This window comes from Strongylocentrotus purpuratus, unplaced genomic scaffold, assembly GCF_000002235.5.
Source record: "Strongylocentrotus purpuratus isolate Spur 01 unplaced genomic scaffold, Spur_5.0 spur5_scaffold_7, whole genome shotgun sequence".
Classification (NCBI taxonomy): domain Eukaryota; kingdom Metazoa; phylum Echinodermata; class Echinoidea; order Camarodonta; family Strongylocentrotidae; genus Strongylocentrotus; species Strongylocentrotus purpuratus.
In genome coordinates this window covers 23,693,463-23,707,659 of record NW_022145613.1, presented here as the reverse complement: position 1 = coordinate 23,707,659, position 14,197 = coordinate 23,693,463, and the positions used below count along the sequence as shown (strand labels likewise).

Below are 14,197 nucleotides of genomic sequence, written 5' to 3'. Positions count from 1 at the left end.
AAAATGAGAAAAATCAATTATCGAAAGTTTGAGCATGAGCAATGGCTAATGCCAATGTAGGGTTATGAATTTTTTAAGTTGTCATTGCGCCGGTGAAACACAAACCAGCAACACTGCACTGGGAGCAGACTATGTATGTATGATGTATTTTGGAAGCACTTCTCCAATTTGCTCTTTACAAAAAATGTTATAAAATTTCATTTTCTTAGTTATTGATGACAGAATAGAATTGATTTTGGCACTAGACCAATTCAGAATCATATCCATACTGTTGCAGAGGTCAGCATTGGGTATTTAAATGACGTTAGTGAAGTTGCACCCACCACTAAAAAAGTCTCTAGCTATAACACTTGACTATTATTATCATTAATTACTACCCCTCCCCCTTCCGTTAAGGGCCTTGCGTGACCGCAAGGTAAATATAGGAAAGCCCTGACATTTCTTATTTCGACAGATTTCTATTTCACATCCATTTAGACTCTTTTTAGGCAATGTTCTTGGGTTCCCAATGAGTCATCGAGTATTCGATTATCAAGTTCATTATTCGACTACCGGCTTTACCCGGCGGGTATACGATTAAATGTTTACAGTACTCGAAACGGCCTAGCAGGGAGCACAGCAAATAAATGGACCCTTCGCCACTAAAAAAATTACTCTGTTTCATGTTTCATGCGTACACTATCTCGGATCTTAAAAGGGTAAGTCCACTCTAAAAAATATATTGCTTTCAATAGATGCAGTAAAACAGGAGAAACAGAGCAAAAAAGTGGGAGGAAAATCGGATCAGTAATAAGGAAGTTATATGATTTTTTTTGTTTTAAGTAGGGAGGCCAATGCCCAAATCTAACTTTTTAATTACTAATTTGTTTATAATAAAACCAAGATTAAGAGAAAGCATTTACTTTCACTAAGAAAATTCACCCATCTGCCGACTCCAGAAGTTCCATCAAATAGGAGATATCCAGCTCTTTTTATCCAGCTTCCTTCTACGCCTATCCGTACGTAAGAGCCTTGAAACAATTATATTTCATGTCGCAAAGTTACGTTCATAATTAGACAGGCTCGAGGGAATGGGCGTGTCATTGTCCGGACAAAGTTCATGATGAAGTTTAAAACTTCGCGCGAAAGTGCAATCACTCAACAGCGGCTAGCCTTGAATCGGTCACACACGTACACACCAGCGACACAGGCAAGCCCCGATGCAGGCTGAAATCCAGCCATCAATGTGCGAACGATTACATCTTCTAGATCTACTACTACGAGCCGAAGGCGATGGTTCAAAAATGAAGAAGAGATATCAAAATTGGCAGGAAAGAAATATATATAATTCATTGATATTTACCTTACAGTAGATGTGTATTCCAATAATTTGATTTCCTCATTAGTATTCCTTATTATCAGCGATCGAGAAGTTACGAGGTCCAATTAACATCCATCTCGCAGCGAACACAATGCGGAGTACAATAGGACAGCAGCATGCATAGCGCATATCCATGCAATGTACGTATACTAATATTTCTCTCACTCTCTCTCTCTCCTTCTTCTTCTTCGGCTATATGTGACAACACATCATCCAATCATGTCTTTTCAACCGAACTTCTCAATTGGAGTATAGACTGCTCACGTAGACATTTTTTACTGAAATATCTTTTTTTTAACATTTCTCTTGCATGATTTACTGCACGAGCTCGACACTCGAGTCTATAGTGCTGTGAGAATAAGGTACTGTGTGTGAGACTACGAAAGATTTGTCTGGCGCGCGATATGACCGGAGCTCATACATGTACATATTCATATTATGATGTCGCAAGACTTTTGGCTAGAACAATGACAGCACTGTTCACAGTTTTTCTTCTCATTTTGAGATGGCTGTAGCTATGGGGCTCAAACCAACGCAAGATTGACATAAACATCGTACTCTATCTACCTTCGAATGTTCAGTTTGTAAAAATGTGTATTTAAAAAGATATAATCTTTTTTCTTTATATTTTCTAGTTGTTAGAAGTGACAATTGTGAACATCTAAAATGTTGATCTCTATCAAAAGTTCTTTACTCAAAACGGATCCCATATTTTTAGGGTCTACCTTCTGCCAATGAGAAGGTTTTTAGTGAGCAAACCTCTACGCCCTCTAGGATTTTCTTAGTCGGTGGTGCGCGTCCGCCAATGTCTTCTGCTAGCCCAATTATTGTATTCAAATACGTCAAAATCTGCAAGATCGTCAACAAATGGTGAAAGACTGTTACAGATCCCCTAGTGATTATAGGTATGTTATGAAATGTATAATTGTATTTTCTTTTCTTATTTTCATCAATTTTTATTTTTACATATTTTTTTTCCCTCTGCTAATTTTTTGAAGTGGGCGACGAGCGCACAAATCGTAGGTGTAGAAGCCTTACGCCCGGGCATTGGCCTCCCTATTTTAAGTTTGAAAAACTATGGAACAAAGAAAATCACTACCGGTATACAAATTGCCAAATTGGTTATCAATTTGTGATGTCATTGCCTCACTATTCATCAATTGTATTACATATTTTATCCACAAGAACTTGATTTTTCCATCCCTTTGCCAAGGTTATATGATTTGTATAATATTGCATGCATGACATTTTGATTTTGAATTTGAATTTGAATTTGAAGAGTTGAAAACATCAAAGATCAGAATAATCAGCAACATGTTAGATCTGTAATCTCTTGCTTTTTACATTGTTAGTTACCTACATGTATGTCATTTCCATACACAATATTGGATTTGGTTGGATTCCTATCACCTTTATCAGATTCAAATGGGATCTCACTTCCTTGAAACTTACATTGTACAAGATCAAAAATGCACACTCCCCTACAGTATAGACGTTAGATGTGTGACTGTGAGGTTATATTTGTAAATTACCTCATACATGTTTTTTTTTTCTTAGGTTATAAGGTTATAATCATTACAAATTCATATTGATCCATGATTTATCAAGTTAATCTGTTACAGGCCTAGTGATTGACTACTATGTACATGTAGTCCAGTAGTCTGTAATCAAGTTCAGGTCTACGTGTAGATCTACAGCAAAAGTAGACTACAAACTAAGACTGCAATTGGGATCACTCAGAACCAACCGCACGTATGAACCATGTAAATTTTGGCAGTGTTCAACCCAAAGGCCATGGTTCAAATTCTAAAGCTGAAGAGGTGGATACATGTACAGTATGCCAGAATAATTGTCAAAATCTGGGGGAGGGGATTTTGCCTTTTACATTTTAAATAGGATGATGAAATAAATTACTCGTGCAAAATGATACAATTCCTACTATTGATCAAGAGGAATTTTCAGCTAATTGATTTACCATTATTATTAATCGCTAATGTGAGAGACAAGAGTGAATCAGTGAAATAGCCCAGAAATATAAGCCCAAGCTGTACATGATGTTGATGCATGCACTACATGCAGTGGCGTACATAGGATTTTTTCAAGGGGGGGGGGGGGTTAACATGTTTTTTTGGCCCAAAATCAGGGGGGGGGGTAAGGTCAGTTTTTGAGGGGTAACCCTTTGGTACAATTTTTTTTTTTTTTTTTTTTTTTTTTAAAGGGGGGGGGGGGGTCATCAAAAATCACACATACATGTATAAAAAAAAATGAAAGGGGGGGGGGTTCAACCCCCCTCCCCCTGCGTACGCGTCTGTCCTCATGTATTTTCAGAGAGCCGTAAAGCTCTGTATGTTACGCGGGGCTTAGGGCTCCACACTAACTCTTTTTGAAGGGGGCCTGGAATTCTAATTTTAGTTTTACAGTCTGTATACATGTACATGAGGCCTATGGAAAAAAAATGAATTTTTTGATGGTCCAGATTGAGATTTTAGTCTCTTAGACGCCCATGTGTCCCAGGGAAACTTTATACAATATACTGGTAAGTGTTGTCAAGCCCTAGTGTACGTGCAGTTTTATTGAAGTGTTTTGGTTCATTATCATTCATCTACAAATATGTACATGTACACTATACACGATATATGTATGATGTGGAATCCACTACCGGTACCTGCAGTAAAGCATTGTCTAAACTCTAAACCTAGATTTTGATTCCATTGCAATTAATCATTGTCAAACCCTTGTTACTTTTTAACTTCGAACTTTGGTCACTGAGCAAACATTGTACCTTAATTAGTACACAGGTACAGCGTACAGGTATCGTTTATGTAATAGGACTTACCAGTAAGAAGTAGTTCAGCTCCCAGGCTAGATTATTATTTTTTTTTTTTGGGGGGGGAGGGTTAGTAGAGGAAAATTGAATAAACCTTACTCTACCTGCTCACTGAGCTGTTGTCATGTCAAAGTAAAAATGGGGGGGGGGGGGGTATGTTAAGTACGGTACTGTTTATCCCTCCCCATTCCCTTCAAGCGTAACATAGGGATGGAGAATAGACTGAATATATTGACCTATTGCCATACTAGATACTACGGCAAGGTTGTTTTGTTAAAGTGATTTGCTCTTCACATTTATAATACCTTTTTAAGGCCAAATAAAAAAATAAACATGTTTAGCGTCCTGTTTTTTCGAAAAATAGGATGGAGGAGTCCCTTTTTTTTCAAAATGGCCGCTCAAAATGGCCGCTTGGTACATTTTCCCTGACAGTCAGGCAATTTTTCAAGATGGCGGCCAACTTTTTTTTTTTTTTTTTAAATCAGAAAAAGATCCATTTTAGCAGTGTTTTTCATGTTTTTTTTTCTTTAAAAAAAAAATTTTCAAAAAAAAAAAAAAAAAATAGGAGGCGGCCCCCAAAAAGGAAGCGGGCGGGGACGCTAAACATGTATATTTTTTTTAATGGCCTAACAAAAAGATGAGGTACACCGTACACGTAGGACCTTTGTTGCTTGCAGCTACTTGTACATGTAATTTTTAAATTCTCATTTGCTATACATGTATACATGTACATGTACGTACAACCACTAAAGAAAATGTGCCAGTTACCAGTAATCTTTAAGTGGCATACAGTACAATAGTACATGTACCGGTACTGTACATGTATGTATATGAACAAGCCTTCAAGAATGTAGAAAGCTGTAAATGAAATTGTAAAAAATGATTGCATGAATGTAGCAATTGCCTCTAAAAAAACAACTTCTTAGTCTTCTTCTTCTATTTGGATTTTGCTCACTGATCTTTTTCTCTAACTCTTCGGCTTTCTGCTGTAAACAAACTTAAAGATAAACTCGAGTTCTGGTGAAAAAAAGAAAATTAATTCTCACAGAATCAAACGAAACTTACACTGAATGTTCAAGATTACAAATAAATGACATGTGCCAAACAATTTTGGAACAAAATGTATACTGGCTGAGTAATGAGCATAGAAAGACAAGGAAATCAAGGTAGTACTAGCCCCGACACCATGTGTGTTGTCCCATATATAGCTTTCTGTGTACAGTGCTTGTTACTTTTCCAAGACTCTGCAAAATTTATTATGATTTTGATGACTCAAGAACCTTGTAGTGCACACCAATACTTCCAGGCTACATGATCAACTGTTTCTGATCCATTCCACACCTTTTCTTTCACAATGCAATCGCATTACAAGAACTGGAGTTTATCTTTAATAGAGGGTTGACTACCCCTTTAAGATTTTGACATTTTGCTCTTCCCAATATTCTCAGTTTTTCTTTGCTGACACATACCCATTCATGCACGATGTAAATTAGCATTTCTGGCTATCAGTGGGGCATGAAGAAGGCATGAAGAAAGCATGAAACTTGGCTAACATGTAAATCATCAGAGCAGAAATGATTTCACTCAGAGATTTAGAAAGTGAAAGGTAAAGTGCATTTTCTAGTTAGAAAATAATTAAGTGCTCAAGTTTGTCTGTTTTCAGACCTGCATGTACTGTACCTGTTCACGTACATGTACATGTGTGGACATTTTCATCTTGCTTGGGCAACTTCAATGGAAATCCAACCTGGTATTAAACAAGTTGATGTTTTAACCCATTGCCTGCCAGAACCGGGTGCTCCCTGTGTTTAACCTATGGGGAATATTGAAAATTCAGAAGTAATGATGGATTAAAGGTAAAGACCAGTTCTGGTCATGCGATTGCATTGTGAAAGAAATGTTGTGGAATCGATCAGAAAAGTTGATTATCTAGCGTATACACCTGTAAGTATTGGTGTGTACTGCACGGCTCTGGAATCATTCAAAATGATAAGAAATTCGGCCCAGTCTTGGTAAAGTTACAAGCTCTGTAGTTTGTACACAGAAAGATGTATATGGGACTACGCGACACGTGTGCCTGATAGATATAATCATTTACCAAATATATCAATTAGTAGGCGGTTTTCCAGCAAAATTTGTATCATCACGTATTAGTCAAAACATATTCTTTCACATGGTTGGTAATGAGAGCTTCCATTTCATTTTTTGAGAGGGGGGCATCTCCAAAACTGGTCTATACTTTTAAGGAGAGAAACATTCAAGAAAATGCTCTATTCCACTTGTATACATACATGTACATGTATATTCAGGTGCAAGTAATGTTACACAATGCTAAACAAGTAAATATCGTCCTTGTTTTCACGAAGTGACGGTAGTGAGGAAAATCGTAACGCAAAGTGAATGCAATTTTTTTTCACTACCGTCACTTCGTGAAAACAGCGACGATATGTACGTAGTAATCTTTGCATTTTTTTTTGGGGGGGGGGGGTGGGGTCAATCATGCATGCAAGAATTTGGAAGAAGATTACTGTGCTTTGTTTGATTCTGAGAAAAGAAAAAAAGCACCAGCGAAATCAAGTACAATTGATGCCATCTAACAACACTGGTATTAAATGTTTTCTGTGATTCTCAAATACATCATTTTAATTCACTTGCTGTTGTATGATCTCCTAAAATTGTCAGTAATTCCCTTTGTACAATATGTCCCTGTGTGAGCCACTGCATAGCCTGTCAGTTGTTCCCTGGCTGTAGTGAATACATTATAGATGACTCTATGAAATCTTTTCAGGACTGACAGATGGCGTTCATTGATTAATAGGGATTAGGTGCATGTAAAACGATCAAATGTGGGACAACTTTTAGGTTTATACATGTAGGCATACATGGAAAACAATAAATTGATGAATGTAATGGTGAAAGAAATGAAGGAAACAAAATATAAGTGAATGAATGAATTAAATTTATGAATAAACAAGTTGTAACTAAATGAATAAATAATTTAATTAAATTATTAATCGTGAAGTATGCCAGATTTTAGGCCATAACCTGGTATCAGGCCCTAAAAAATCCATATTTCAGGCCTTTTTCAGGTTTTATATTGTAGTTGTATAGTACATGTATGAGACTCCCAACATGCCAGTCTCTTTTTCAGGCTCAGGTGTTGAAACCAAGTAGTATCCTTGCATCATGTACAGATTTCTATCATTTATTTATGGTCATACAAATGTGGTTACCGACCAATTATTTCTATTTAAACCGAGCATACTCACGAACCTCCCTTACTACCTGGTCATTTCATTCATCTTCTCTGAGGTGTATTTGGAAAGGAGGTGCTCATTATTTAATTTGGTTGCCAAGGTTACATGCCATGCTTTCAATTCCTTTCAATTGGTGCTGGCTCAGTATCATCACTTCTTTTTTCCTCATCTTGGTTCATTTATTAAGCCTAGTTCACATATATATTTTAGTGACATAACGTGATACATATACACTCAAATAAACCACCAGGCAAAATAGAGCGTCACAAACAATGTACCGGTATTTACATTTTTATATCATTAAAAGTGGGTACTTTTTATTGGTCTTTGTTGCATGCACCTCTTCTTTTTCACGCACTTGCCATTATTTATGTACATGTACAGGTGTACATGTAAATTATCTCTCTTTTTTTGGCTGTGGTTTTTGTGGCGGTCTACCATGTTACTTTATTGTGGTGTTAGATGCCGATGATTTCTACTACTAGCAACGATAAAGTTAAATACTGTAATTAACATGCAATAACAATCTTAATATTCTTTTATGTTAAAATCTTCAACTCTGATGATAAGCATCACAGTCTCAAACTTGTATGTTTGTACATGTACTGCGGGACACAATGTCAAAGTCATGCCCACATACATGTGGGCATGTGCATGTACATTGTAAGTGAATATATTCTTCATTTTAAAAACAAAACGGCCTCCCACTCCCAGCCCTCCATATAGAAACCGTGTAAACAGTTTATCGACAGCTGCTTCTGTCCAGTAGCACTTGATTATTTTTCCATGAGTGATAGAGTACTTGAAGAAATTGATAGCTACAGTAGTTGAAACCGCTCTCTAATGACAGCCTGTACCACATTCACACGTGTATAACTTCCTGCATGAAATACCAGCACTTCCTCTATTGGTCTGTTATAAACACATCAAGGCTTGTGGTCTTACTACCAGACTCATCTCTTTCCAGTTCAGTGGGTAAAAGTGTTGGTTGGTCTTATGATCCAGCTTTAATTATATGCACATGTAGTTTGTGTACATCATTCATACAACTACATGTACAATTGTGTAGTTTAAAAAGCCAGAAAATAGCCCTTGCGTGTACTGTACATTTTATGCATTGTTTTTCATACTAAGTCACAGGTTTGACAAGTTTGTTTTCATGTTATGATAGCAAAAGAGATTAATAATCTTGATGTGGGCCTAGATGTATGGTACATGACTGCTGTCGCCATGAATGAAAATGAAGCAGAGACTCAAAAAAAATATGTGCAAATGCCCTTGATTTATTCAAAGACTTTTCTGGTAAAACCTCAAGCTTTCTAGTAGTAGTAAGCTTGAGGTTCTCAATATTTTGAGTTCAGAGTTGAAAGACCATTGAAGAGGCCATTAGTCTGCCAAAAGAAAAAGAAAGGGAGTTCCTACTGTGTCTTCATGTACATGTAGTTTATAGACAAAATGGAGACACTGTTTTATCTCTCTTCTTTATACCAGCCTCCCTTTAAATTTTGTTTAAATCCATTCATGCACATCATCTATAATTCATTTTCCCTTTGATTTTGTTTCCGTCTCCTCCAGCTGCGTAACCTTCAATTGAGGCAAGAGCAAGAGCGGATCCGCAACTTGCAGGACGCTCTCCACGCCCTCGCACGGCAGCACGACAGACTCGAAGTCTTCTCCGCGAGCTTCTCCGCAAGCCCCGGGCTCAATAACTTCCACGATACCCAGGAGTTTGACTACGACGACCATGAGTTCCACAGTGTGATGGACTCTGGGAGCCGAGGCAGCAGCCCGACGGGTAGCTTTGATGACCGACTGAGCGACGTTGAGAGCTTCTACAGCGTCAGGATGGATAACCCTGAGCAAAGGTCGCCAACAGAGGGCGCCTTAGTTCAGAGTAGGATATCGGCGGATTCTGAGAATCATTCGAACAGTAAACAGCAGAGCAAGGAAGACCTTGTTGTTTCGTCAAACAATGGAGATTGCAATATAACCAAAAGTAGAGACTTGGGACAAAGTGATGTGTTTACGTTTGGCAGTGTGCCTAATATTATCATTCCAGGATGTGCAAGGTAAATAGTGTTTTAACATTTTAAACTTGTGAATTTGTGAACGCCTTGCTTTGCAATGCATGTTTTATGTTAAATAAATTGTCAAAACATGCCATCATTTCCATGACAATAGCAGAAACTGAATTCTTCCCCCGATATTGATACTGGCATTCATAGAAAAGAGATTCCTGAAGGTTGAAGAAATGCTCACCTGTAGACATCTCATTTTAACAAGCGCTTTTAATCATACGTGTATAATCCTATTACCGGTATATATATGTTTATAAAGGTAAAACTGGATGGATGGTAACACTATCCTGCATTAAATAAATAAATAAATAAATAAATAAATAAATAAATAAATAAATAAATAAATAAATAAATAAATAAATAAATAAATAAATAAATAAATAAATAAATAAATAAATAAATAAATAAATAAATAAATAAATAAATAAATAAATAAATAAATAAATAAATAAATAAATAAATAATTTTTTAAAATAAAGAAAATTAGCACATTACCAGTTTATACCTCAGTGCCGCATCGACTGATCAACACAATTCAATCGACTCCAATCCACCTATATTTTGCCATTTGGAGGAAACAGTAAAGTAAATTTTTTTGGTCGGTCTGCGATCACTCGTGCTTGACATTGTTAGATATAGATTCACCTTTTACATGTATCTTTTAAACTGTAATTCTTACTGATCTAAAAAAAAAAATTCTTCTCCATTTCATCTGTAGAGTAAGATTACCAGCCCCCATGTACAGACGAGACCACATGACCTTATGGACAGTACTAAAACAATGCATCGGCAAAGAACTCTCCAAGATCACTATGCCTGTCGTCTTCAACGAACCCTTAAGCTTTCTCCAAAGATGCTGTGAATACATCGAGCATGCCCACCTCCTCGTCAAGGCCAGCATGTCTGACGACCCTCTCGACAGGATGAAGGTATGGTGTCCTTGTGTTTTGTAGGAGATGGTGGTGGTGGGGTAAGGGGGTGGGCGTTGGAAAAACATGTAATAAGATTGTTCATGCTGTCAGCGGTTAGATGGTTGAACAACACAAACCATGCTCCGGTATACAAATAATACACAGCAGTGAGGGCATTAGTAAGAATTACCCACACAAGGTACCTTTGGAACAGTCTAACACGCCAGAGGTGGTAGCCGAGGGTGTTTGGACTGTTTTGAAGGTACCGAGTGTGGGTAATTTTACTATTGCCCGAACAAAATGCTGTGTATTATTTGTTTTATAAGATTATGTTTTATTTGTTACATAAGATTGTTTTATAACATGATTTTACTACTGACTGGTCATTATAATTGGATAACGACCGGTCATTGTCCGAATTACACGTGTACGTGTACGGTCACGTCACGTGTACGCTTTCAACTGATAATTTGATTAGGATCCACGTCATCATCTCATAATAACAATTGTCTCGCGGTCACTATCCCATACTAACCGAATTCCCAACTTCAACCTTTGATCAAACATTATACATTTCTAACCCTAACCCTCAAATTAATCTAAAAGGGAGCCTAACACCCATTTGCAGCCCTACCCCAAACCCTATATGTTTCACGATTTCTTTTAGCGAATTCCTGAAAATGTATTGCTTCAAAAATGGCTGTTTAAATTCTATGAAGGGTCATGTTGCAAAAGTTTCTTGGTTTGCATTAGCCATTCCGTGAAAAGACATTTGCAGCCCATCACTCTTCTGTACAGTATATATGATAAGGAATGCAGGGTTTTCCCCTTTATCTGAATCTGTTACATGTACATGTACATATAGAAATGCAAATATGAGATGAATATTTGACACTGACTATAACCTTAGAGCCATTAAAACCTGTGTCTGTTCCATCAGGCCTTCTTGCGTAATTACTGCATCGGTCAGTAAATGAAACCAAACTCCATTATAACTAAGTGATGCTTGTGCCTGCCACAAGGAAAATTATGTGTTACCTTGAGCACATATCAGGGCACATTGGTTTAAATCATGCTCTCATTATTGTGTTTCATGAGAAAAGGACCATGATTCACTGTCTTTACATTGTATTTACATGTACAATGTAAACTATTAAGCTCACGCACGCCAGCTATCCCCCACCCCTGACGACGGATAGTCAACCTGTTCGAAACGTCGAGCCACTCCTACCACCCATCCTCTCCAACCGGTGCTATAGTTCTCCTTAGAACTATATAAGCTAAGAAAGATAACCAACAGTCTTTTTCAAGGACTTTTCAGGACTACACACACTCAAGAAAGATTACAAAGATTCCTTTTCAGAACTACCCAATCCTCCCCCTGTCTGACATGGTGCAACCGCAAGTCTACTGTATATACCTTTGTTGTAATTCATATTTAATACTTTCAATTAAAAGCATACAAATTTTGTTCCGAACATGTTATTGTACCTCTCCTCTTGTTAAAAGTCAGCAGGATTTTGAAATGGACAAGAATACACCCTTTTATTTTTGTTTACCTTTCCTGAATTAGTACCGCATTTGATTTTCTTATTGAAGTTTATCACATCCTTTATTCTTAGTGAGACCTGTGATTGTATACTGTAGCTCTTTGTAAATGTAAGGGCTATTTTGAGACTGGTGCATGTACACAACTCCCTACATCCTAGTTACCGGTACTAAGTCACCAAGTGCTCCAATTGAAGTTAATCTCAACTTCATATTTGCACAGTGGCTTCAATCTGTGGGCGATATCTGCATTTACACTCCAGATAACTGTAATGTACTGAAAATGCAGACTGCTTTTATTTATCACACTCCAATGTAGTTTGTCAGATGTTTATGCAAGTAATACAGAGTTAGTTTTTCATGGCTGAATTGAATACTCTCCTCATTGTGCATTAGTTATATGTGCACCTGTAATTCAAGGCTAGTTTAAAGTGTGAAAGAAATACCGGTACATACAATTACATACAGTGTTATGAATGACTTTTCAGTGTCAAAAAGAGCCAACCTACCTGACAAAGTGTGTATTTTTATTGGCATCAATGTTGTGGCTATATTTATGATACAGGTACAACTAATGTTACCGGTACTGTACAGTATGTACATGTACAGTCTTTTGTTGTGGTGGTGGTGGTAGTTATTGTTGTTATGTGTTTGTTTGCGTGCTTTTCTGTTCATCTATGTTTGTGTCTTTTGTGTTTTATCTGTGGGCCTACTTTGTACATTTTAGCTTACACATGTAATTTACTTGTATACATCTCCGTGATGTCCAGTGTACATGTGCAGTATGTGAAGTTTTAAAAGCACATAGGAACATGTACATACATTGATGGTTCTGAATTGATTTGATTTTTATTTTTTTTAAAGTAATCTTGTTCATTATTTTACTATTTCCAAATACATTAACTTCAACTATCAACTTGCTTCTAAAAAAATACTGAACCTCCAACACAGTACAAGGGAACGATTATATTTCATAGTCAAAATATTATGTACCGGTAATGTGCATCAGTCAGAAATGTGCAAGAATAACGTATTAGGGCTTTGGATTGTTTTCCATCAGGATTGAGTATACATGGCTTACATAATATACCGGTAGGCCTATGGGTACCTGTATACATGTATTCGGACATGTATTTATACCCTTGTCACTGATATTTAATGACATGTAGAAGTATTGGCCATGAGAGGGGCTCTAATCTTCCAGTCTAGATACTTTTGACTCAGTGCATCATATCCACATTTAAAGGACGGGGAGGGGGGGGGGGGGCTGGTGGATCCCGATAACGGGCTTCTAAAGGTAGAAGATACTACATGTATGTGTTTACATGTAACATGTAGCATGACTTCACAGTTTCTTTTAGAAACTTAATTATTCTTGAGATAGCTAGGTGCAAATAATCTTAGTCTTTGAACTGCAGACTCAGATTTTTTTTTAAATGTACATGTATACTGTGTGTTGTATCTACAAGTACACTGTATGTACGCAGGTCATGAACGTACATGTACATTTACCACAAAAAAAAGAGAAAGACTTTCTGTATGCAATGCAGGATAAAGTCACACTAGTCTAACTGCCAAATGATAGAATAGTTTTGTATTTCATGTATATTCACAGAAATTTGAAGTAGAAATTGACAAATTAACTAGCAAATGTTGAGCAAGCGAGAGCAACCAATCAATGTGAAAGGAAACTGAATGTGAAGACTACCTTACGTAGTCAATGACACAATGACCCAACCCTTTTATTTGTTGTGCAACTTTAGTCATTCTTCGAGGAGACTGGTGCATGACCATATCTTCCAACACCTGACAACAGTCCTTTACAAATTTTGATACACGTGATCTTTTGTTTACCAGCAGTGCACATGGAACATAATAGTATGGAATTTCCATTTGATGTACAGACTTTTATGAAGTAGAGATGCCTCTCTCATACACTTTGGTGGGGAATCTTGTAGATGAATGGGCAAGAATGCAATAAATCGCTCAGAATAATTAAAGATATTTCTTGGGGTGAGGTTCCTTAAATGTTGTTTTTATATAAACAGTAGCATGTACTTTGGCTACCAACCAGTATGTTTTTATTTCCTGTGAAATATTTAATTCATACACCTTCAAGCAAATGCTTCCAAGTTCCAATGCATATTCATATTAAATAATATTTCATATTTGATTTAATATATTCATACTAACTGAAGTGTATCCGTAATATCCAT

The 14,197-nt window shown here is 36.9% G+C and overlaps 1 protein-coding gene across 3 annotated transcripts in view; it reads left to right on the top strand.

Moving 5' to 3' along the window:
- The window catches only part of LOC755197 (oxysterol-binding protein-related protein 1), a 55,631-nt gene that overhangs the window by 29,902 nt on the left and 11,532 nt on the right, over nt 1-14,197 (top strand). For all 3 annotated transcript variants that reach the window (XM_030974931.1, XM_030974930.1, XM_030974933.1), the window contains exons 14-15: nt 9,020-9,513; nt 10,241-10,451. In XM_030974931.1, coding sequence (XP_030830791.1) covers nt 9,020-9,513; nt 10,241-10,451 — 705 coding nt within the window. The remainder of the gene's footprint in view (nt 1-9,019; nt 9,514-10,240; nt 10,452-14,197) is intronic.